This window comes from Neolamprologus multifasciatus, chromosome 13 (assembly GCF_963576455.1).
Source record: "Neolamprologus multifasciatus chromosome 13, fNeoMul1.2, whole genome shotgun sequence".
NCBI classification, from domain to species: Eukaryota; Metazoa; Chordata; class Actinopteri; order Cichliformes; family Cichlidae; genus Neolamprologus; species Neolamprologus multifasciatus.
This window is the reverse complement of record NC_140451.1, coordinates 4,713,816-4,740,002: the sequence shown is the minus strand read 5'-3', so window position 1 is coordinate 4,740,002 and position 26,187 is coordinate 4,713,816. Positions and strand designations below refer to the sequence as shown.

Sequence of the window (26,187 nt, the reverse complement as noted above, 5' to 3'; positions counted from 1 at the left end):
ATGCCGGTCGATGCCCCAGCAAATAGATGACCACATGATGTATGTTGATGAGTTTCCCAAGTGAGAGACGAACTGTGCAAGAGCACTGGCCAACCTCAGTCTGAGTTAACCACTCAGCAGGATGACATGCTGGGCATCGGCCTGACTATGCATGGTATGTTAGAGGATGAGCTGTACCAGCCATGACAACATGTTTCCTGTTTTCTGCATCCACCTCAGAAAGTGGAATGATTCACAGGCGTTTTCCCTCAGAGCCAACAATGGTCAAAAGCTGCCTACCCATATTCCCGGATTTTAATGACACGGTTCGCTCAAGCAACTGTCTACCTGTGTCCTGCTATAGACAGTATGTGGAGCTGAATGGTGTGGAAGTGGCTGGCTTAGTCAGTCCACCTCCTGCCGAGCCATTCCTGGTGGCTTAATAGTCCCACAACCGTTGGGGCCGTCCACTGTGAATGACTGTTAGTCCAATAATCTCACAGTTGACATTCAAACTCCAACTTAAATGGTCACCTTCCTTTGCACCACCACCGAAAAGCCAACCCTCCAAACTTCTACTCCCCCATTCATGCCTGCACGTAGCCATGCCCCCCCCCCCCCCCGACACTTGCGCAGTAGGTTACATACATCTTAACATGATCCTTGTTGAACCATTGCATTGTAGGTGGCTTACAACAACTGCTATCAGCCACCTGCAATGGAGTCTTGCTATCCCTTGTCGTTTTTTTTTTAACATCTTGGCTCATGTGTTGACTCACATGATCAAAAGTGGGTCAGTGACCCTCAGGACTATGTCAAAGGGAACAGCTCACTAGGGATTAAATACCTGTGACTCTCCATCATTTGAATAAGACATGAAATGTCTTCATAAACCTAAAAAAGTCCAGCTGACTTCCCCCCCCCAAGTCGTCTAGATTACCATAACCTGCTTCTATTATTATTATTGTTATTATTTTGTTTAAAAAAAATAACTTCTGAACTTCTGAAATTCTAGTCTCCAACAACGGGATGAGCTCTCAGGAAAGCACAGCTCAGCAGATGGTGTCTGATCCCAACCTGATCCATGTCTTGGTGCGCTTCCTGTCTGGCAGCAGCACCAATGGGACAAGCCAACACAGCTCTCAGGTGGGACCAACTGCCACCCAGGCCATGCACGAGTTCCTGAGCCGCCTGCAGGTTCACCTGTCCTCCACATGTCCACAGATGTTCAGCGAGTTCCTGCTCAAACTCATGCACATCCTGTCTACTGAGAGGTACATTTTCACTTTAGTTGTTAGTGTACATTAGGTATAATCAATAATTTTGACAGTGAGTATAATGTTTAATGGTATGAGTGGTTCTAATTAATGGTTCTGAAACTCTCAGGGGTCCATTCCAGTCAGGCCAGGGTCCATTGGACGCCCAGGTGAAGCTGCTTGAGTTTACTCTAGAGCAAAATTTTGAGGTGGTGTCAGTGGCCACTATCACCTCAGTTATTGAGTCCATCACGTTCTTGGTTCACCACTACATTACCTGCTCGGATAAAGTGGTTTCTCGCAGTGGCTCAGACAGCTCAGTGGGAGCCAGAGCTTGTTTTGGGGGTCTGTTTGCCAACATAATCCGGCCAGGAGACGCGAAGGCAGTCTGTGGAGAAACCACACGCGACCAGCTAATGTTTGATCTTCTCAAGCTGGTGAATGTGCTGGTGCAACTACCTTTGTCTGGAGACAGAGAGTTCAGCGGGCGGCTGCCACCATCAGGCAGTGGAGCAGCTGATAGCAGTGTGTCTGATGAAGAGAAGGTCTGTGGCAGCAAAGAAAGTGTAGCTGGTGGATCAGCATCCAATCAGGGCCCTCCTGCAGGTGTGGCTGATCTGGTGCTAGCCAATCAGCAGATAATGAGCCAGATCTTGTCTGCGCTGGGCCAGTGCAACAGCAGCGCCATGGCCATGATCATAGGTAAGACAACTCTACAAAGAATTATGTGATCTACCAAATATTTCAGCACTCAGATTTTATGGACTGTAGCCTCATGGTTGTTTGACTTACACCATTCTCATAAACCTTGCTTCTGGAATTAAAAACACACATATCACCGAAATAGTACACAACGCACCAAATGGTGCACAAAGATAGTTTGAACAAAAAACCAGTGAACAAAGTTGAGTTTCTAGCAGGCAGAGAGCCTGATATTTTCTTGGTAAATGACAGCCAAAAATTGTGCAACATTAGCAGTAAATGTTGTTTTTACATCACCTGGCCACAAACTCTAAGTGAAGCTGCAGTGGGATAGAAATATTAAGTGTTATGTTTAGGATGTTAAGCACGTTTTGTGCAGAAGCAGCCTCTTGGTCACAAAATACATTTGTGAGGTTAGCTAATTTTATACACACTTGAGTTATAGCTAACTAAATTAGTAATGACAATTGTATACCAGTAGCCATCTAACATTAGCAGCACTACCATAAAACTCTGTAAGAGAATGCATCTGATAAAATTTCACTTGTGGCTGAATTGTTCCTTTAACAAAGCACCAAACATATTTAAATGTATGTGGACAAGCATTGCCTATAACTATAATAATAATAATTATTATTTTTTATTATTATTATTATTATTATTATTATTATTATTATAACTATGAGCTGACTATTCTTGCTCTGTGGTGGCTGTAGCTCAGGTGGCAGAGCAGGTCACCCACTAATCAGAAGGTCGGTGGTTCGATCCCAGGCTGCCTCCTGGCTGCATGCCAAATATCCTTGGGCAAGATACTAACCCCATGCTACTGGTGGTGGTCAGAGGGCCCGGTGGCGCCTGTGTCCGGCAGCCTCGCCTCTGTCAGTGCGCCCCAGGGCAGCTGTGGCTACAATGTAGCTGCCATCGCCAGTGTGTGAATGTGTGTGTGAATGGGTGAATGACTGAATGTAGTGTAAAGCACTTTGGGGTCCTTAAGGACTAGAAAAGCGCTATACAAATGCAGGCCATTTACCATTTTTACCATCTGTGTTCTGCAGGAGCCAGCGGTCTCCACCTGACTAAACATGAGAACTTCCATGGTGGTCTAGATGCCATCTCAGTGGGTGACGGCCTCTTCACCATCCTTACCACTCTGAGCAAGAGAGCCACCTCAGTCCAGGTCATGCTACAGCCCATCCTCACTTACATGGCTTGTGGTTATATGGGCAGACAGGTGAGCTTCATTCTGCCTGGGTCTGGCCTTTGACGATCTAAACAAATACAGAGCAGTTCTGACGCATATTTATTTATTTATTTATTTATTTTCCTCCATCTTGTTATTGCACATTCTTTAGGGATCGCTCTCCACCTGTCAACTGTCAGAGCCTCTTCTGTGGTTCATACTTCGAGTGTTGGACACCAGTGAGGCTCTTAAGGCCTTCCATGACATGGGTGGGTGTATACACCTAATATCTGTATATTTCTTTGATTGTTTCTTAGCTTGCAGTTCCATCTTCCCAGCTTTTGTTTGCACATTGAACCATATCTTGTTCAGTAGAATAGTATTTAGCACAGTTAGGTGTTAATGGTCATGGAAAAATATCTCCATAACCATTAAAACCCACATGGAGTTTAAGTCACAAAAGGTTCTTTTTGTTGATCAGTGCCCGAAGAGTCACCTGACACCTTTGTCACGCCACTGATTATGGAAGGAATTGAAAAATTTAGCAAAGTCAGATTTTTTCAGTCGTTTCTATTTTTGTAGAAATTGAACATAGGTGCATTGCATATGAATAGCAGTCAATGGTTTATGATATACTTGATGTATAAGAAAGCATAACTTTGTCTTTAACCAGGAGGTGTCCAGTTGATCTGTAACAACATGGTGACCAGCACTAGAGCCATTGTGAACACGGCACGCAGCATGGTGTCCACTATCATGAAATTCTTAGATACAGGTCCAGGAAAGACGGCAGATGGAAACCTCAAAGCCAGAGTGATGACATCGGAGCCGGACAATGCTGAGGGACTCCACAATTTTGCTCCTTTAGGTGCTTTCAGCTAATTTTGAATTCCATCACTCCATCTCATAGGACAATACCTGAATAAAATTGACAATCGTATTCCTACTCTTCTCTAATCTGCATGATCTGTGTTGCTTCCCAGGCACTATCACATCCAGCAGCCCAACAGCACAGCCTGCAGAGGTCCTCCTCCAGGCCACCCCTCCACACCGACGGGCCCGCTCCGCAGCCTGGTCTTACATCTTCTTGCCGGAGGAGGCCTGGTGTGATCTCACCATCCATCTTCCAGCTGCTGTGCTGCTGAAGGAGCTTCATATCCAGCCGCACCTAGCTTCTCTAGCCAGTGAGTAGGAATTTCTTTAAAGATGAGTGGGCCACAACCTCTCTTGAGATTTGTGTAAACCTGGTGACCAATAAATGTCTAACAGCTGTGCTTGCCACAAGGGTTTCTCTACCAACTACTAAGTCATGTTTTGCTTTGTGATTGAATACTCAACTCAATGACATGCCAATGAATTTATAACTTTTATGTAATTTGTTTTTTCTGGAATTTTGGTTGATATTCTGTCTCAATTAAAATGAAACAACTGTTCATTTCTAGTTAGTAAGCAAACTTAGAAATTCAGCCTGGGATAAAGTAATTATTTTCCCTACTGTAAATAAACTATACTAAAATGTTGGTCAAGAGGACACTGCTTTTCCCTTCACATTGAGCTAAATTCCTGTTAATAATAATAAAAAAAAAACACTGGCAGACATTATGGTGTTTATTCAGTAATCTGCATTTCACTTCAGGAGTTCACCCCATTCATTTTCTGCCTTTCCTCTTACCAACCAGCCTGTCCCTCCTCGGTCTCAGTGGAGATCAGTGCTGATGGGGTCAACATGTTGCCGCTGTCCACGCCAGTCATCACCAGTGGCTTGACGTACATTAAGATCCAGCTGGTGAAAGCAGAGGTGGCTTCGGCTGTTTGTCTGAGGTTACATCGGCCTCGTGATGCCAGCAACCTGGGTCTCTCTCAGATCAAACTCTTGGGTCTGACAGCATTTGGTAACACCTCCTCTGCAACAGTCAATAACCCCTTTCTGCCTTCTGAGGACCAGGTCTCCAAAACCAGGTAATCATGATGCATCCTGTATGCAGTGTATGTCTGTATTTGGCTGTTGGTGTGAACTTCTCCATCTCCCTGTACAGCATTGGTTGGCTGCGTCTTCTCCACCACTGCCTGACCCACGTCAGCGACTTGGAAGCCATGATGGCCAGTGCTGCAGCACCCACTGCCAACCTGCTGCAGACCTGCGCCGCACTGCTCATGTCACCTTACTGTGGCATGCACTCACCCAACATTGAGGCTGTGCTGGTCAAGATCGGCTTGCAGTCCACGCGCATTGGACTCAAACTCATCGACATTCTGCTGAGAAACTGTGCTGCGTCTGGCACCGACCCTGCCAGTGAGTCACTCACAGCTGAGTCACTGCTGAGACGTGACTATATGTCCTTAAAAAACATTAAAAATAGCCACATTTATTACTAAGAGATTATTAAATGACTGTGGCGGTTTGAAAGATTAACAAGGTCAAGTTTCACATGTTGTTTTGCATTACCATTTAGAAAATGTTTTTTCTAGCATTAATGAATCTGGTGCTGTATTGTTTTTGCACTGTGTGATTGCAATACATATAGCTGTAAATGTGATCTTATCTTATTATCTTATCTGTCTGGTGTTTTGTCTTGAATTTTTTTTGTAAATATTTATCTGATATTGCATTATCTAAATACATTTGGTTTAACTACATTTTTGGCAGCAAAAATACAAAATAAATTATATTTGTTAGTGGTCTGATTATTAATTACAGACCACTTGTGATTCTTAGCCTTAGTAAAGTGTAGAAATTGTTGTGTAAAGCAATGGATTTAACAAGACAATACACAGTGCAATGTTAAACTGATATGTGTATCAGATCTAACCACTTCCCAGTGAACCTGTTAATATTTGGACTGTGGAAGAATTTTCTGACACATGTGCATCACGTTCTGGGCAGGCAGCATGACTTTGTCAACATTTTTATTTTTAAAAATGTTTCAATAATTTAAATTCATTAAAAAAAAATTACTGTTTCTTTAAAGATTTGAACAGTCCTCTGCTGTTTGGACGACTAAACGGCCTTTCCTCAGATTCCACCATAGACATTCTATACCAGCTGGGCACCACGCAGGACGCAGGGACCAAAGACAGGTACTCCTCCATCTTTGCCACGACTCAACACTCCCCCTTTAGGTTCTCTCAAAGTCATCAACTGATGAGAAACAGTCTCCCGTCAAGGTGATATTCCGGACAGACTCATAAGCTGATAGTAAAAAGTGTCCTTTCACTCTCCTTTTTATTTTTTTTGTCTATTTACTGTCATCTCATTGTTTGTTGCATATAAATTCTGCCCCAAGGTGGTTCTCACTAAGAAATTGAGGACCTTTTTTATGTAAAACAAACAAACAAACAAACAAACAAAAATGTTACCGTGCCCAGCACTTGAGCTATTTGACTTATTTGTCAAATCTCTGAATTCTAAACCTCCAGGATCCAGGCTCTTCTGCAGTGGGTCCATGACTCTTCCCATGTGGCAGCCCATAAGATGAGTGGTCCAATGGGATACATTGGGCATGCTGCTGGCTCTTCCTCTGCTTCATCAAGGGAGTATGGTCTCCTTATGCCATCGCCCTCCCACCTCCACTGTGTGGCAGCCATCCTCTGGCACAGCTATGAGTTGCCTGTCGACTATGACCTGCCTACACTGCTCAACAGAGAGCTCTTTGAGTCAGTCCAGTGTCTTGTAGTTATTACACATGCATGTAGTTGGGTTCATTAGTGGGTTTAAACAATATTCTTCTTAGCAGATTTATTACTGATTCCATTCTTTTCTTTGCTGTTCCCTTCAGGTTGCTGTATAACTGGTCCATGTCGCTGCCATGCAACATTGTGCTGAAGAAGGCCGTGGACAGCTTGTTGTGTTCCATGTGTCACATCCATCCCAGCTACTTCTCCTTGCTAATGTCCTGGATGGGGATTGTCTCACCACCCATCGCCACTCACTCTCAGGCTCAGCAACGACGTCTTGCCATGACTGATGATGGCAAAAAGCAGCATGATGCTAACACCACTGCGGCGGGACTTACCGACGACTCCAAGCATGCCAGGCCACACATTAATCTGTCAGAATCCCAGCTAACCACACTAGCGGCTGCCTCCCAGTCACCAGGAGCAATAGAGCAGCTGCTGGATTCAGGCTTGCCCTCGCTGTTGGTTCGCAGCTTGGCTCAGTTCTGTTTCAGCCTCCTGGCCAGTGCAGACCTGCCTTTGCCCGCTGGTCAGGCCGAGAGACGACACCATCATCACCACTTTCACTCGTCCTCACACAATCGCCCGCCTCTCTCGGCAGAGCTGGCTGCTCCAGTGCTCCGGTTTCTCACAGAAGTAGGCAACAGTCACACCATGAAGGACTGGCTGGGAGGACCAGAGGTCAACCCACTGTGGACAGCACTGCTGTTCCTACTGTGCCACTCCAGTGCCAGTGCTGGGGCCAATGCTGGCTGTCAGCCTGGATTTGCTGCAGGTTCTCCTCCATCCCAACCTCAGCCTTTAGGCTCACGCTTCTCCTTGGCCTCCTCAGGGCAGACAGGAGGGCTCACCACCCAGCAGAGGACAGCACTGGAGAATGCCACTGTGGCCTTCTTTCTCCAGTGTATCTCCTGCCACCCTAACAACCAGCGCCTTATGGCACAGGTCCTCTTACTAGTTATTATAGATGAAATAATAATAATAATAAAAATAAAAATAATGTTTTTCTTTTAACTTGTTAGATGTAGATTTGCACACATAATTAGACAAACTTGTTATTTAATGATTGCTAGTTGGTAAGCTAATTTATTTATAAATTGGAATTCAAATGTAGATATTCATTGGTTTCTGTCTTGGTTTTTAAGACTTCTGTCTTTGGCTGCAGGTTCTCTGTGAACTCTTCCAATCAGCACCTCAGCGAGGCAATGTACCCGTCTCTGGAAACATCTCAGGCTTCATTCGAAGACTGTTTCTGCAGCTCATGCTGGAGGATGAGAAGGTCACAGTCTTCCTACAGTCTCCCTGTCCGGTGGGTAACTCAATTATGTGGTCAACAGCGTTGCTCAGAGGTTTTACACAAACTATTGTGCTTTTTCTTAAATAAATGTTATTTCATTAGAGACAGCAAATGCCTGATGAAGTACTTGCTGTGAGCTTAAGGTGGCAGTGCAGCAGTATGAAGCATATGTTTGTTTGTTTTTTTTCTGTATCACAACGGTCCCTTCACACTGATTCATGCCTGGTATTATGTGTTCTCAGTTACACCCTAATGGTTTATACTTTCTACTGCTCAGTTTCTGGCTGTTACAAAAGCTTTGGAGACATGAGTATTTGTGCCAGAGTGCCCATTGTATGGAGAAATTGGTTAATTACCCAAAGCAAGTAATTTTTCATTCATCTAGCTGAAATATCTCAAATAATTGAGTAAATTTAGTGCAAACATTTATGGATTCCAGGTGATGTGATTTGAAAAAGGCATAAAGTTCTGGGCAACTTTGTTTAGGGCCAAATTGCGACACCTACTTAACAAAAGATGCTCAGACTAGGGCAGCTGTTTCAGTGATTCGCATGAGGCGTACAGCCTGCGCCATGCAGTGAAGTCCCAAAACCTACAAAATTAAGAAAACCTTGGGGGTGACGATGATAGAAAGATGTCAGAACACACAGTGCTTTGTAGTTTACAGAGCAATGGACTATTTGGCTGTAGACCAGAAAACAGCTAAATAGTCCCATATTGACAGCAAGTACAATATACTCTTTATGTTTAGTTTCTGCAGCTAACCTGATTGTGGTGTTTTCTTTTTTCCTTTCCTCCTTCTCAGTTATACAAAGGACGGATCAATGCAACCAGCCACATGATCCAGCATCCCATGTATGGAGCAGGCCACAAGTACCGCACCCTTCATCTACCAATTTCCACCACATTGGCTGAAGTCTTGGACCGTGTTTCTGGTATGTTTCAAGACAGAAAATTTGTCATTACAACAACAACAACAACCACATAAAGACTTCACTGGTCATAGTATGTACCAGTACATGTAGATGTTCCTGCCTTCAGGTTACACTTGCATTGTAACTGATGGAAAATGTCTTCTCTGCTCTTGACTTGAATGAGATTGCATGCTCTTTGTTTGGGAACCACAACACTGTATAGTATTCACTGACCTTTTTTGACCTCCTTTTCTTCTTAAAAGAGGGTAGAAAATAAAAATGTTCCACTTGTTTAAATTTTGACAAATCTTGGGGATTGAAATGGTTGAACATATGTTTAACATCATTTTCTTGCTGGAACAATTTTAAGGCTTCATTTTACACACAGAGGTCATCACATTTGTCTTAATTCTTTGTTTGTTTAGTAATGGGATGACTGTTTCATCTGTCTGTCCCATTCATCTGTTTTCCTCAGCTTATCTGATTCTGTTCTTTATGAGAGCAGGCTAAGCAAGGCATTCTGTGTCCTTTCCCCTCGCACCTTTTTTCCCCGTCCTGAGTGGTCCATAAAAAAAAAAAAATTCCCTGTGCATCTCTTCCTAGCTCCAGAAAGCTTGAGAGGGGAGGTGTAATGGAGTCATCTTGACCACCTCAGCTGCCTCCTTTCAGTGCAAATAAGCAAAAGCTCAGTTCCAAGCTTTCTCAAGTTATTCCAAAACACAAAACTGTTCCAGGACTCTACAGTCCTGTATCAATTAATTTTTTCAACAAATCCACTTTTCCCTCAACGTTTGATTAAAAAATGTATCTTTTTTTTTTAAATCAGTTTTGAGAGTTACAAGATTTCTGAAAATTTAAGCTCTTGCTTGTTCAGACATCTTTTAGAAGTCTTTGTTTTTGCCTCCATCAAGTCCTTATGTAAAATTTTGTCAGTGAAACATCTTTCTATTTTTTTCTTCTTCCAGCTATTCTTTTCCTTGAAGAAAAGATGCTCATTCTTACACTCACATGAAAGTGTCCTACTATAGCATCGATTTTCTCCTACCAGTATCGATTGGAAATCTTTCTTGGTGTAATAAAACATTTCTTTTAGCTTTTGAGAATGCTCTTTAATCATTATTTCTATAAAACATAGTTCTTACTAGACATCTTGCAGCAGGGCTGGACTGGGACAAAAAATCGGCCCAGGCATTGTGACTAGAGAGCGGCCCACCAGGTATTAAAGCCATAAAGCCTTTGAATGAAAACAGACGCTTTTATGACAGTGATGTACAGTCTTGTTGGTATATGTATGATTTCTATACATTTTACATCAGATAAAAACTTTGGTTGTAAGATTCAGATAATTATTTAATAAAAACTAGACACTTTAAATGAGAATAGGAAAGAAAAGTATTTCTTTGTGCCCCCCTCTCCCAGTTAATGCCCTACCTGGCCCCCTGGCAAAACTTTTCTAGACCCGCCCCTGCACAGTTACCAGCTGTCAGCTACTTAGAAAAGGATCCTGGTGTTATTTCTCAGAAACAGTTTATAACTTCCCTTCAACTCATTCACATGACCTAAAAGGTAAACCTGTTTCTCCATCACCTGTTCAGCTCTGATGATCCAGTAAGGACATCTCCTGGTTTCATCTTCATGTTTCCCTCTCACCAGATAACCAAACCGATGTCATGACCAGCAGCTTTTACAGCTGTGGCTCCAGCAAACATCAGCTGATACTAAAAATTAATATGAAATAAATTCTAACAACAGCTCATCAAGCTTAAACGTGCTGCTGTTGTGTAGCGCGACATCCGCTGGTTTCCTGTTTCTGGCACAAAGTGGGCGATAAACAGACAAGAGAGAAAAGCCGATCAGCTGATCAGTGATCAGTTTCATGATTGAAGTAGCAACAGGAGAGGGACAGAATGAGAGAAGAAGAGGCAGCTGACAGCGTAATGACAGAATAACTCCAGCTTTGTGTCTTTTTCCACTGTAGCTGAAGTACGGGACAAACTGCGTTCCTTCTCAGCTCAATACAAAACACATAACATTTCCTCTGAAAGAGGGACCATTCCAATTTTTAAGGAGCGGTCGGCAACTCTACTAACGTTATGAATAAAGTTCAGTAACATCATAGCACCCGCCCAGCTGTATATAAACTCCGTCATGCTAGCTGGCATGCAGTACAAGTTATTGTAACTGACTGTAAAAAGTCAGCACAACGAAAATAAACTCCACCTAAACTTGGTTTATATCTGACCAGATAGACTGCAGGTCATAACTTCGTACCTGAAGTTCAGTTCACCTGACACTCAGACCGGCGGCCACCTCAGGTCTCTCCTCCTCCTGCCTCCCCTTCCCTCATCCACCCACTGGCCTCTGTGGAAGCTCCGCCATAGCCACCACCAAACAACTGAGTTATTTTTACACATCAGCCAACATCTGGCCAATGCACCACCTCTCATTGTTCATGCTGTTACAAATTAAAAAAAAAAAAAAAAAAGCGCTTTGGGTGCCTTGAAAAGTGCTATATAAATGCAATCCATTATTATTATTATTATTATTATTGTTTAAAAAAATCATCCACTCATAAAAATGAAAAATCACCATCGGCCCACAGTTTGGAGGAGAAATACACAATTGTTGTGCCAATGGAAACTGTTTGAATGTAAGCATTTGACAGATGAAGGAAGCTGATGTACGGAGAATATGTTTGCAAATTGTAATAGGAAAATCAAATTATGTTTTTGTGTGCTCTAAATATGTTAGACTATAAAAGTTTCACACTAAATTATTGTCAAATAATGTTTTGAAGCCTCAAAACTAGCTTCAATGATATTGTCTTGCCTCACAGCTCGCAAATGTGTACTTCACTGTCCTGTACAAACTTGCGCTGTGTTAAACAGGACAAGGCAACTGCTTCGGTTAAGCTTCCCATTGGAGCATTCCTCCTTTGGTCTCTCTTTGAATTTTAAACACCATCTTGAAGTAAATATGTTGTAACAAGTTTGTAGCACAGCAAACATAAATTACAGCATATCCCACTGAACACTGTATTGTCAGTGTTAGCTTACTGTCTGATTCCTATTGCATATTTATCAAAGTATCTTGTTTACAATTCTTTCTTCAGTGAATGTGAAACGTAGTAATCCTTCTCTTAATTTCAGAAGTAAGTTTATTCCCAGAGATGTGTGCAAATGTGTGTTCATTAAAGGTAGTATCAGCAGTAGTGATAAAATAAATGGCAGAAATTACATTCTTACCACCAACATAGAATTTGGGAGTTGATACTTAAGTCCAAAAATACACTTCCCGTTCAGTCTTCTGGCTGTAGTTATCCAATGAGCAATCGTTACATTACCCTGGATAAGAGACATTAAACATTCATTTAGACTTAACATTGGTCCATAACCAAAATGCTACCAAAATAAATACAGTCAGACTTTGCTAATTTTGGATCACTGAAAGTGAAAATGATACTTAAAATTGGTCCTTGCCTCTAGTTTTTAAGGTATGCTAATAGGTCCATTCTAAGACTGAATTGTGAAACCTTTTGGGTGGCTGTGCTCAGGTCGAACAGGTCATCTACCAGCTGGAAGTTTTGTTGTTTGATCGTGGCATGCAAACATATCCTTTGGCAAGGTACTGCTTGGGGAGTTACTTAACCCTTAGGTTTTTACATATATGAATCTATGTGAATGGTAAATGGACTGGTTCTTTATATAGTGTTTTTCTACTCTGAGCACTCAAAGGGCTTTTATGTTGGATAGAAAGCACTTGGGCGTAGGTAGGAAAAAAGTGATCATGTGACTCTGTGAATGAAGCATGTTGTATAAAACACTTATAAATGCTCTACTAGAGGAACCCCAAAAGTTGATTCAAAAGCATCGTAGTATGTAGTAATATTCAGATGGGCACTCTCTCTTAAGTATTCCGCCAATTTTGTTTAAAATAGAGTCTTATGGACTGAATTATACAAGTATAAAATGCAATTGAGGGCAGCATAGTGGCACAGTGATGTGGAGTTTGCATATTTGCAAGTTCTCTCTGTGTTTGAATGGGTTCTCTGGCTTTCTTCCACAGTCCAAAGACAGATGCAGTTGGTGGGATTAGGTTAATTGGTGAATCTAGTTGTCAATATGAATCGTTGTTTTTTGTCTCTATGGCTATGTTCACACTGCAGGCGAAAGCGCATCAAATCCGCATCAATTTTTTTTTTACCCTATGCGACCCATATCCGATCATGGTGTGACAGTGTGAACGGCACAAATCTGATATTTTCACATCCGATCTGGGTCACTTTTGTATGTGGTTCTGAATCCGATACATATCTGATGTTTTTGAAAGCAACTGCTGTTTGAACGGTCATGTCGCATTAAATCCGTCTTTTACATCACTGACACAAGACAGACGCCAATTATCAGCTCCAGAGAAGACATCGCGAACGCTTCCTGGCCATCCAGTGTAGATGTCAGTGAAACTGTTGGGAAGACAACGTTGGAGAAACGTGAACATTTTATTTGTACTGTATAATCTGCAGATTCTGACAGAAATCTGCAACTATCCTTTGAAGCACCGCTCCTCTAAAACAGCAATAAGGATAATTATTAGGTTATCTACATTATTATGTAAATAACAAAATAACTTAAAGCAAAAATTGGGAAACGTAAAGTCCGAAGTCTTTATATTAAGGGCCATCAGTCAAACAATATTGTTTGCTCTGGGTTTAAACAGAGCACGTTGTGTGTGACGTCTTCTTTTGCGCATGCGGGCCCCTTTGAGCGTTCACACTAGAGCGCGTTTGCTGTCGCATTTTATTTGTAGTGTGAACGAGCAGACAAAAAAATCGGATTTGATCAAAAAATCGGAATTGATCATTAACACCTGCAGTGTGAACGTAGCCTATGTGTTGGCCCTGCGACAGACTGGCAACCTGCCTCTTGCCTTATGGTAGTTGGGATAGGCTGGATAAGCGGAAGAGAATGGATGGATGAAATGCAATTGTAAAGTTTGGGTTGGGTGGGTTGGTTGGGACTTATGCTGGCTGGTGTCCTTTGCCCCCGGTCCTTTACAAAGTGGAATTGGACCTTAACTATCTCTGTTCTTTTAATGTGCAGCAGTAGCCTGGCACAAGCAAGATTTAGAATAGCGTCATTTATATAGAGATGTACTACTGATGTTGGGGGCAGGCTGAAATGGTGGTTGGGAGTCACATTGCGCAACGGGCTTCCCGTCAGCAGTCGGTGAGTTGGGTGGCTGCCCTTTGAGGCTGCAGGTCTGCCCTAGTACCATGATTGTGCTGGCTGGTGTCCTTCTGCATCTGATTGTCTCTTTGCTTGTGCAGTGCTATGGACTCCGCGTCCTGAGTGTCTGTGCTGCCTGGGCGGGAGCAGGATATACACCCTGCCCTCAGTTGGGTTAAACAGTAACCCCAAATACTGGTGGAGAATATTTTGTCTGGCTTATCGTGCTTGCACGCTATTGGCTTCACTGAGGATTGTAGCCACTTGGGGTCTGAGCTCACAGTTTCTCATCAGTGTTCTGCGTTACGATATTTAAACTTTGGTGATTCGTTTGACTTTGATGTGGAGAGGGATCAAAAAAAAAATCTAAGAGAGCTACACAGTAGCCTGGCAGAAGTAGGAAGTGGATTTGTAGATTTTGTAAATGAGACTAGTGAGGTCTAAAGGCCACAGAACCACTGCCAAGACATTAGTGAATGACTTAGCCAAGTCAGGAGTTGTAGTCTCAAAGAAGACTTTTACTAGAAAGCTGTACAGGAACGAACTGCAACGTTAAAGACCACGAAAAAACACTTCTGAAGAACACAAATCCAATCTGAAGTATGCTGAGGCAATTGGGGAAAAGAATATGCATGCTACAAGTAGGTCCTTTAATCAGTTGAGACAAAAAACTAGCGCTCTTTGAGCATAGAGATCCTGTTTATGTTTGGAGAAAGAAGGGAGAGGTGATCAACCCACGCTTTTCAAGTTTAACTGGCTTTGTAAAGTAAGGACACAAGGGGGCAGCCCTTTCTCAAATTCCAAGCAAAATTTGATTAAGAACTGGAGAAGTCATGTTTTTCAGTTATAAGAGCTGCAGTTTTAATTACAGCCTAAATTATTAACAAAATATCCCAGCACTCAGCTCTGTCCTTGCAGTTTAATTCACTTGGCATTCTCTGGCTATCAAGGTCAGCTGTGCAGCGCTGATGCTGTGAGCTTCGGTATTACCTGTTAAGTACAAGGCAGCTATGATGAATAGCTCACCCCCTGGGACCTTGAACAGTGGATAGAAAAACCTGCTGCTGTTACAGGGCAGTATGCATGTCTATAAGACACATCATCTTCTGACTGTTCTTGTGTGGGTGAACAAATTTTGCATCTGATGCATCATCTTTCTTTCTTTCTTTCTTTTAGCTTGCTAATGTTATTTAAACCAAAGCAATAAAAAAAAAACAAGAAGTGTGACAAAATATATATTTAATTTTCTGTGTCTGTTTATCCAGATACACCCAGCATTACTGCCAAACTGATCAACGAGCAGAAAGAGGATAAGGAGAAGAAGAATCATGAAGAGAAAGAGAAGATGAAGGCAGACAACGGCTTCCAGGACAACTACAGTGTTGTAGTAGCCTCAGGTACAATATGTGTGTCTTATTGTGTCATTTACACACCTAATAATGACACAGTATATAAGCTATGATGCCTTTTGTTGAAAAACAAATATTGTTCTGTATTTCTGTATTTTTATTTTCTTCTCTGCCTTCAGGCTTAAAGTCCCAATCAAAGCGAGCTCTTTCCACCCCTCCCCGGCCTCCATCAAGGAGAGGCCGTGTCATGAGTGACAAGTTAACTGCTTCATCCAGTGTGGATCCTTCAGCTAAAACCATCAGTGTCCCTGTCTTCCACCTCTACCACAAGCTGCTTCCAGGTGCCACAAACACAACCGATTCATATCAGACAGCGATAAGTGCAGGTCTTTGAGCAAAATGTTAAATGTTCACATATTACTGAAGAGAAACGGTGTGTACTCTGTCCTCCCTTCCAGGTCAGCCACTCCCACCTGAGATGACCCTGGCCCAGCTACTCACACTTCTGTATGACCGCAAGCTACCGCAGGGCTACCAGTCCATCAGCCTGACAGTGAAACTGGGCTCCAAGGTCATCTCTGACCCCGGCCTTTCAAAGACTGACTCGTTCAAGAGACTCCGCACTGAGAAAGGTAATAAAACACACAGCTCCTAAGGAGGAGTCAGTTCAGATATTATGCTGATGTCCCACTAAAAATATGCTTTAAAAAATCAATATAGCTGGCTTATTTATTACTTTAACTGTAAAGCTTTTGATGATTAATTACAATTTTAACTTTTTGTAGTTTAAATTCTTTGCAGTCTAAATTCCTTCACTGATAATTTAGAGATTTCTCTTTTGCACATGTTTATGCACAAAACATAAACAAGCCAAATCTTTGTGAAAGATGCATCAAGCTGCACCCAATACGTGAAGTCAGACATATGAACAGCACCAAACATCCAGTCATTTCTGAACTAAAATGCAGACACCCAGCCATATATGCAGCATTTTCTAGGAAGTCTACATACCAAATAATTGAGATACTGCAGCTAAAATGCAGCCATATTATAGAAGTAAAGCCACAAGGACCACACTAACAAAAGGAAAAGGCTCTGCCTGCTGAAAAACTCACAGGACCTTAGTTACAGTGCAGATACTGTGCTTAAGTTGATCCTCTCACTTTGTCATCACATGATGTTGTGATTGGCTACTTTGAATTCACACCCCTGACTACCCACATCAGGCTCTCCCTCAGCTGTCCCAAACCAAAGAACACGCTAGTGCTGGTTAGAGGCTGAACAAACTCTTAATTTGTAATGAGTCCTGCACCTGTTCTGGTAACATCAGTGTTTTTTCTCAACTGTGCAAACAGTAACTTTCAGATTATGTCACATTTGGGATTTTGGCACAGTCAGCTAGTCTATTCAGTGGTGCCTCTGTGTCAAATTCACATATCTAAATATGAAATGAAGGTTAACTTATCAAATAGAAATGAAAGAAACTAAGATTCACTTCAGTAACTATGATCAAGTAAATAGAAATGGAGTTTTTAAAATGTAGTAAAAATCCAGACCTGTTTTTTTCCACTCTACTGTCACATCAAGATTTAATGGAATTGTACTTTGGTCTGAACTCAGTTCACATCACCTTGGCTGCTTCTCAGGCTGTACTGAGAGAGGCTTTGAAGTCTAAAAGCTTGCAGAGTGGTTTTTAGCACAAACTGTTCAAACACTTACCTGCTTACCTTTGCATTCCCTTGGGAGTTAAGCCTTTTCATCCTTATATGTTGCTTTGGTACAACATTTATAGGGATGTTAGTGTTGCATTTGTGTCTCTAAGCGGTTGTGAACATGAGGGTTTTTTTATGGCTGAAAGATGGTATATTTGAATTTGTGCCCACTTACTGTGAGAATCTTACCTATTGACTCACATTGTAAATTGCTATTGAATTTCATTCAGTCAGGACAGGTTGTTGCTTGAATCCAACTGCTGATATCCCATTTAAAACTATGCTGTCATTCTGTAGAAGTGGTGACTTTCAGGCTGGTTATATTTAGCGTTTTGATTCTGCAGACTCATGGGTCAGTACTCGGTCAAATTAATTTTTAATGTCAATGTCAGCACTGGTGAATCTGCAGATATGCTCATATTCCCTTTATCCATGCGACATGTCCTATCCACAATTCATATTTTCCATCTTAACACTCATGTGTCACTGTTTAAGAAATCATAGGGTATGTGAAATGAGACTTTTATAACTACCATTTTTACCCCTCGGCTATAAAGGCTGATGGGCAGATGTTGTCAGGTGAGCGGGCGGCGTAGATACCCGAGTTTGTGAATGTGAAAGCTATAGAATAAAGTGACTTGCGAGCTTCAAATTGATATCATAGGTACATGTACTAAAAATCTTGGAAGTTTTTGGATCCTGGTGACCTTGACCTCAATGTCAGAAATAATGTTTTCTGAAAATCATGTGAATGGCATAACTTGAGAAAAAGGCAACATAGAATTTTTAAATTGAAACCATAAATGTATCTACTAGGAGGCTGAGGGGTAGCACTGGTGGTTGTTTTTATAATTTCTTGTACCAGTATTATTTGCCACACTTTGATCTCTTTGGTCTTTATTTGGAATAAGCACAGGTGGAAAGAATAATGGTAATCGTTGATGCACTGGTTTATTTTAGTGTGCCAATAGGTTGTGCTGCTGTCTTTGTAGTACCTTAAAATTATCTCCCCGCAATATAAGGGGGTGTTTTGACCGACTTGGGTGAACCATTCTTTAAATCAAAATACACTGTATTTTATATTATTCACTCCTCCATCCAAATAAAGGATTCAACTGGTCCAGTTATTGCCAGAAGTATATGAAATCAGCAGCTAGGAGTGCAGACTTCTTCTGCAAACATTGAGTTGCTCTCACGAGCTTTGTGAATTACAGCGAACCATAATGCCACCTGTGCGTAAAATTTATCCACTACTACTAAATATTCCACAATAAACTGTGGTACTGTAATAAAGTGTAAGTGACTGGGAACAGTATCAACTCAGCAACGAAGTGATAAGCCACAAAATCAGAGCAGGGTCCATTGCACAGAGGTCACCAACGTCCGATCGCTTCAGACCTCCAAACTTCAGGTGAACTTCAGATTAATTGAAGAACAGTGTACAAAGAGGTTCATGGAATGTTTATCCATGTTTAGCACCTGCATCCAAACCTTACTTCCCCACAACTCAATTTAAAGTGCCGGATGCAGTAATGTAAAGCACACACCAGCTTTGGATCTTCTGGAGCTAAATGAGGCCACCCAAACACATGAGATGTCATCGATAAGGCCAGGATGCCCTGAGTTGAGCACATCAGGACTTAGTAGTGGAGCTCAAATAAGTCAAAAGATATAGAACAAAAAGTAAAATCCCAGGAGGACATACCTTCAAGAAATATTTTAAAGAAATCATTGTTTATTAACTTTTACTTTATTTTATAAGATATTTTTCTTTTATGCTTGCTCTTTTCTTTTTTCTTGTTTTTTTGCTCCATCATCTGGATGAATTGTACACCTTTTGGGTCTTTTCTATACACTATTTTTTTTTTTTTTGAATACTCACTGCCTGCAAATACAGACAATTCAGATATTTAAGGAAAGGAAAACTGTTAACGGTTTTCACCCCAGTGACATACCTTGAGTATGTTACTGAGCAGCTCAGTTTTTCTTTAGCCATTACCTTCACATAACGAATGGGTACTGACTCATCAATTCCTTCCAATGAACTCGAATAAACTACCTAAATGTGCCCACTGCCCAGACACTAACTGCTTGATGGGGTCTGTCATTATCTTCATTTAACCAATAGATTCATCCTCTATGTGGATCCTGATTCAGTGTGTCATTCCATAACCTGTAGAGATTAGACACCCTGCAGTACAGGACAGCTTACAGATGACAGGGATTTGTGTCTCGGTGAAATCTCTCTCTGATTCAGACTTTGCATCAGGGACTTAATTTCATTAAGGGAAATTCTTTACATATTTTGTAAACCAGTTGGTTTTCTTTTGAGAGAAAGGACCTTGTCAGGCTTCACTTCCACAAACCTTATTATTACAGAAACTTACCAGTTTGTGACAGTGCACAACTGTGACACACAGTGTTGTCTTCAGTAAGAATCCTGATGCTATTTAACCATGAGTTGACACAATGCAACAATGCATAGCCCAGTTAATCAAGTTCATCACAAGCAACGTCACATATTTATTCACAATGACCAAGGAGTTTTCTCAAAGTAGATATAACCTGCTATTGGCTGCTGCTTTTTTTAAGACAATTAAACTTTTTGTGATTTGCAGTTCAGAATAACCTGTAATTCAATCAATCTCTTTTATAAAGCACTGAATTCACTTTTCTTCCAAAAAGATCTTAGTAATTGTTAAAATTTGTAGATATTTTCGTTAATTCTGTCATCAAAAATATATTTGTAAACATTTTAGTTTTAGTAATTAAACGTAAACACGGGGGCAGCACGGTGGCACAGTGGTTAGCACTGTTGCTGCACAGCAAGGTCCTGAGTTCAGTTCCACCATCAGGCCGGGGTCTTTCTGTGTGGAGTTTGCATGTTCTCCCCGTGTTTGCGTGGGGTCTCTCCGTGTTCCGGCTTCCTCCCACCGTCCAAAGACATGCAGCTTGTGGGGATAGGTTAATTGGAAAATCCAAATTGCCACTAGGTGTGAATGTGCGAGTGAATGTGAGTGCGAATGGTTGTCTGTCCCTGTGTGTTGGCCCTGCGACAGACTGGCGACCTGTCCAGGGTGTACCCCGCCTCTCGCCCTATGACAGCTGGGATAGGCTCTAGCCCCCCCCCCCCCCCCCCCCCCCCCGCGACCCTGAAAAGGATAAGCGGAAGCGAATGGATGGATGGATGGAAACGTAAACATTTTTAGTTAAATTATTTAATACTTGAACCAGTTAGACCTGCAGAAAGGCGTTAGATTCTCCAGATTTAGCTTAAGGAACCCTGCAGGGAGCCTTACCCTCTCTGTGTATAGTGTGGTTGAACCTCAGAACATATCACACAATAATGTGTGTAAACATATTTATTATGGACAGAATTAAGACAAACATAGCAGGTGGATTTACAGGAGATTACTTAACTGTTAAGTTTGCTGAAACAAACAAAAGGCTTGAAATTGTTTTCAGTCTCAGCCAGTGGATGAACATACAAGGTCCTCTCTTTGCTCTACTTGCAGTGGATCACTGTGACATCCTGAATAGCTGCCCTGAGGATGAACCAATGATGCCTAATGAAGAATGTCTGGATGCCGCAGCTGATGAGTCCCTGCTGGAGACGAGTCCCATTCAGTCACCTCTGCAAGTCTTTGCTGGCATGGGGGGCCTGGCCCTGATAGCGGAGAGGCTACCCATGCTATACCCCGATGTCATTCAGCAGGTAAAACTCTCAGCTTTCAAGAGGCACAGAAAATTAGAAATTGAACAACTTGCATACATACAGCAGTTCTTTAGTATTAACTTTTTATTTCACAACAAATGTTTTGAGCTTACCTGCTCTGGCTCCTCTGCCCTGATAAAGAGCCTTGTGTGTCTCCTAAATTCACCTGTCAGCATTGTCTTGCATTTCACACCTTCGCGGAGCCTTTACTCGTCGTTGCGGTTGTTCACAGGTCAGCGCTCCTGTGGTTCCCTCCAGCACACAGGAGAAGCCCAAGGACAGCGACCAGTTTGAGTGGGTGACCATAGAGCAGTCGGGTGAGCTGGTGTACGAGGCACCAGAGTCCATTGCAGCGGAGCCACCGCCCATCAACAAACAACAGTCCCAGACATCCTCATCGTCATCATCCTCAGTGCAGACCATGTCGCCCATCCCTGCCCACTCACTGGCAGCTTTTGGCCTCTTCCTGCGCCTGCCAGGTTACGCAGAGGTGTTGCTAAAGGAGAGGAAACATGCCCAGTGTCTGCTGCGGCTGGTGCTGGGTGTCACAGACGATGGAGAAGGCAGTAAGTCTGAAAACACATCACAGCTGTCCACACTGAAATTCACCTTGGGCTTTGAACTTTTAGCTTGGGAAGTATTTAATGCCAGAAAAAGTTTGAGAATTGCTAATCTATTTGAAAGAAAGCTATTGCAAAGATCCTTTGCACACAGCTATTTCTCCTGTCTGTCCCCAAATGACTAAAATATAAAATTTACTGTGTTTTCTAACCAGCGAGAGTTTGTCAGCATGGCGTCTTATTTTCCTTTTTGCCCCCCTTCAAGAAAAGTAAAATAAAAATGGATTGTTCATGTGTGATTTAATCGACTAAAACACAAATCTAAACAACAAATATAAAAGCAGCATCAGAACCTTCTTTTGAGTGTCTGCTTTGACATCTTCTTAGGTCACATCCTGCAATCTCCATCAGCCAACGTGCTCCCCACACTACCATTCCATGTCCTGCGAGCACTGTTCAGCAGCACTCCTCTGACCACAGACGACGGTGTGCTTCTGCGTCGCATGGCTCTGGAAATCGGTGCCATCCACCTCATTTTAGCCTGTCTGTCAGCTCTGAGCCACCACGCCCCTCGCAACCCCAATGCTAATACCAGCGTCTCTGAGGTATGACCCATATCACACATACATTCTGTTTCTAATCGTTAATTGTCCCTGACGATACATTTTGGCTCTTTTAAATTTGTGGCTGATGACAGGTTCCTGTTGGTGTTGCATTGTGAATTATTTCTTGAACCTTACACCAGCCTGTGAGATGTCTAAGAAAAGAGAGTCCTGTCCAGCTCCTGTGTCATTTTCTTACTTCTGTCAGACTAACCCAGCTTCATGCCACTGGCTACTCTCACTTTGCCCGAGTGTTTTGCTGTTGGCAGTAATGGAGAAACTGAGGATAAAAACGATTGCAGTTATTAATGACCCTCTGTCTTGCTGCTTTACTTACGGCTTCCTTAGCGTACCTTTCCCTGGCAAATGGCTTAATTGTTCATAGTGAATGATAAAAAACAAACAACTGCAGGGAGAAATGGCTGTGCATCCGAGATGTCTTTGTGTGCAGGGGGAGAAACGGGTAGTACCTCACCTCGACTTTCCTGACTCTGCTAACTGCACATCTTCTATGACCTGAAGAAGTGCAGATAGGGCTGTTCGATATAACAATATATATCAGATGACGATATAAAAACGTCTATTGTTTCATTTTACGCTATTGTTTGTTTTGTGGTGTCGCAAAATAAACTGTTTATGGCAATATTTGTTCATTGTTTTGATCACAGTCATTGGTTTTTATGCGTTGTCGTCAGCAACAACGACAGTAAAACCATCACGTGTCGGCTTGTTTATGTTCCGCATAAACTTTTCACAATAAAGCTCAAGATCCTGTTGAGACTTTTCAAAATAAACTGAATCACGTGAAAGAGCAGATTATTTACGGATGAGAATTAAAAAAGAGCCGCCAGGTGCTAAAAAATAAACCTTAGACTCAAACGTTAGAACAGGCTTTTCCCCACAGCACGCTGTGTAATAAATACTCACAGAAAACAGCGGCCTTTACAACTTATGTCTAAAAATGTATAGTTTCATGCCTCGGTTAAAACACTCAACTCCAGGTACACGACGCCCAGCTGGAAACTCTTCACACAAGTCGAGCTGCCCGATATTCACAGAATTTACAGAAAATGTTAAATTTTTGTGATTTATATCGTTATCGGGACGATAGATGTCTTATATCAGGATATGAGATTTTGGTCATATCGCACAGCCCTAAGTGCAGAGCATATGGACGTTTAGCTCTTGAAACAAAAAAATTAAGGATGTGCTTTACATACAAATGTAGAGCAATTTACAAACCATTCTGACAGCAATATAGCATCAATGGGTTTTTAAATAAAGTCGGGAAGAGAGAGCCTGGTTTGTGTTTGTATGCATTTAATGGCAGCTTGTGTTAATGTGTAGGAAAAATCAATATGATTTTTGTCCTAGTGTGAATGGCAGAGGTCATATCTGAAATCATAGTTACTGTGATCTCAGGTGTAGGCCTTCAGCGCTGGTGGTTTCTGCTTGGCGTTTTTTTTTTAAATTTATAAATTGATGGGGCCTCAAAGAGAGGCGTAAGAACAGAGTCAACAATGGTTTGGTATCCCAGAAAAAGAATAAACCAGTTAGACCTGTTTTCTTATCATGTTTCAAACACCAAACTGAAAAAATTAAAACATATCTAGCTAAAGCATATAGCTTGAGTTTTTCACCCCCTGAGTGGGAGGTGTTGTCACTGGGTTCCTGAAGCAGACCTGCCTTGTTTTTGTTGTGGTGGTGATGTGTCCAGTCTCATGCTTGTTCAGGGACTGTGTGAATAGACAAATCTGAGCCAAACACATCACATTGGCAGTGGTTGACCTTGATCTCCTGAGACCCATGTTCTGGAGCGGTAGCACTGGTGTGAGATAAGACACTGTGTTTTAAACATGAGAGACAATTGAACAAAACATTAACTTTAAACTTCAGGGACTAATTTTCTGTCTGCTCCTTTGACTCATTTCTTGTTTGACTCCATGTGACCATCACAAATGTTTTATGGCAGCTTTCTGTGTAGGCCACAACAAACTCTGACCTTTTTGAATACATGATAAAACCATATGTCCATATGTTTGTTTGTTTGTTTTTTTTTTAAAAGCAGCAACAGTGTTTACGCCTGAATTTCATTAATAATTGTTAAAGGGAAGTAAAAATGCAAAATCTTTGATTTAATATTTTTTAACTTGGTGTATTGATATTGTAAATATGTGTGTGTGTGTGTGTGTGGGGCAGCCACAGATATCCAGCTGTCATGGTGGGGGGACCAGTGAGGAGCAACAGCTGTACTGGGCTAAAGGAACGGGTTTTGGTACTGGATCTACAGCGTCAGGCTGGGACGTAGAGCAGGCCCTCACCAAGCAACGGCTAGAGGAAGAGCATGTCACTTGTCTACTCCAGGTAAGTGCAAATGAGCATTTTTTTTTTAAGGTGGGTTATTTTTGCCTGGTATTTCCTATGAAACGTGAGCCATAAATGAACCCATTAATTTTTTTGTGAACTTGCACTATAGTATTCAAATCCAACAGACTGACCAAACTACAAGACGCAAATAATGAGCAGACAGCTGGGTTAAATGGAGGGAACTAAAACGGCTTGTTTTGGGCAGGGGATAAAAAAAGGGCTGCAGCAATGCTCAATTTAAGATGAGTAAGGATTCATTTGAACCATGAACCACGCAAAGGTATCATATCTAGCTATGTTTAATTTCTTTTGATGTTACTTACTGTGCCTTCTCATAGTGAGAGATGAGCACCCAACAAAAAAGTTGGTGCATATATTTGATTCCCAATAAAGAGGTATGTTTATCATCCTGGCAGCTGTGGTGTGTAGGAAGGTACATCTGAAGACACACAGTGATCAAAAACATGGATTCTCCCTCATCCAGAGCAGGTCACATGAACGCTTTTCTTCATAAAGGGTAAATTTTAAAAGGAGCTTTTTTTCTGTCTGCATTTGTTTTTCTTTACTAGGTCTTGGCAAGCTATATCAACCCAGCAGGCTCAAGTGGCTGCCACATTGCTGATGCCTCTTCAACAGCCAGCAGAGCTCACAACAGCTCAGCACTGCCAGCAGTGCTGCTGGAGCTGCTGAGCCAGTCCTGCCTCATTCCCGCTATGTCCTCCTACCTACGCAACGACTCAGGTAGGGCCCGTGTCTTTGCAAGTGATGAGTATGACCAACAGAGAGACGGATCTAGCCTCTGTGCACCTTGATTCCTAGGCCCCACTGGTTGGCTGAGGAGAAGTGATTTGAACCTTTGTATATTTCAGCTCAACAGAGTGATCACGTAGGAATTTCTACCATAAACACTAAGCAAGAAAGATGACTCACCTGTCACACTGAAGTGGACATGAAAGGGTTATCTGTAAAAATAATGTTGTATCCCTTAGATCTGAAATGAATAGTGCTTACCCACACAAAGGAAATAGGACTTTTGTGGTTTACATCAAACATGACACAGACCTTTAGGCAACATGTTAAATTCTCTAAGGAGAGACTGCTGATAAGTGATGGTAGCTGAGTTTGTAAGAGATTAATGACACAGAACTATAGAACAACTGAGAATGCAATCACGAGAATGAAAATAAACATTTCACTTTTTATTAGACATCAAGGTGGGGATAGTTTACGGCTCAAGTCACCTTGAGTCTTCATAACATCTTTATTTACAGTCTGTTTGCTGAGACCTGATATGCATCTTACCAAAAGTAACATGTAAGTTACTATCTTCTTGATAGTAACTTACATTTTTCACTGAGAATATTGATCAACTCAAGTAAGTCTGTGACAAGCACAATGTAATATATCCTGTAATTGAATCTAGCTTGCCCACTATAAAAATGCAGAAAGCTGCATACTTCCAATAGGCTTGATAAGTTTTTGGTTATCATTGCTTCTACAGTATGTGTTTAGAAATCTGTCATTAAGAAGTCTTACCACTCCATGTTTCATTATTTACATTTTACATACTCGAAAACATCATTAAATCAATTTCCTGAAGGGTTTATGGCATTTGTGTTGCTGGGCAGATTTTTAAAAAAAAAGACCAATTTTC

General features: G+C 41.8%; 1 protein-coding gene and 1 long non-coding RNA gene across 2 annotated transcripts in view; both read left to right on the top strand.

Moving 5' to 3' along the window:
- The window catches only part of birc6 (baculoviral IAP repeat containing 6), a 121,317-nt gene that overhangs the window by 52,043 nt on the left and 43,087 nt on the right, over nt 1-26,187 (top strand). Inside the window, 21 exon segments of the mRNA XM_085181988.1 lie at nt 995-1,253; nt 1,366-1,937; nt 2,993-3,168; nt 3,290-3,386; nt 3,791-3,985; nt 4,101-4,301; nt 4,797-5,076; nt 5,154-5,410; nt 6,087-6,195; nt 6,535-6,771; nt 6,894-7,737; nt 7,958-8,101; nt 8,895-9,024; nt 15,494-15,625; nt 15,757-15,918; nt 16,036-16,209; nt 20,805-21,004; nt 21,237-21,570; nt 21,952-22,169; nt 24,366-24,530; nt 25,103-25,274. Coding sequence (XP_085038114.1) covers nt 995-1,253; nt 1,366-1,937; nt 2,993-3,168; nt 3,290-3,386; nt 3,791-3,985; nt 4,101-4,301; nt 4,797-5,076; nt 5,154-5,410; nt 6,087-6,195; nt 6,535-6,771; nt 6,894-7,737; nt 7,958-8,101; nt 8,895-9,024; nt 15,494-15,625; nt 15,757-15,918; nt 16,036-16,209; nt 20,805-21,004; nt 21,237-21,570; nt 21,952-22,169; nt 24,366-24,530; nt 25,103-25,274 — 5,058 coding nt within the window.
- On the top strand, nt 9,031-12,773 carry LOC146504891 (uncharacterized). The gene is made up of 2 exons (XR_014877461.1): nt 9,031-9,565; nt 10,756-12,773. It is a non-coding gene; the product is annotated as an uncharacterized LOC146504891 (long non-coding RNA).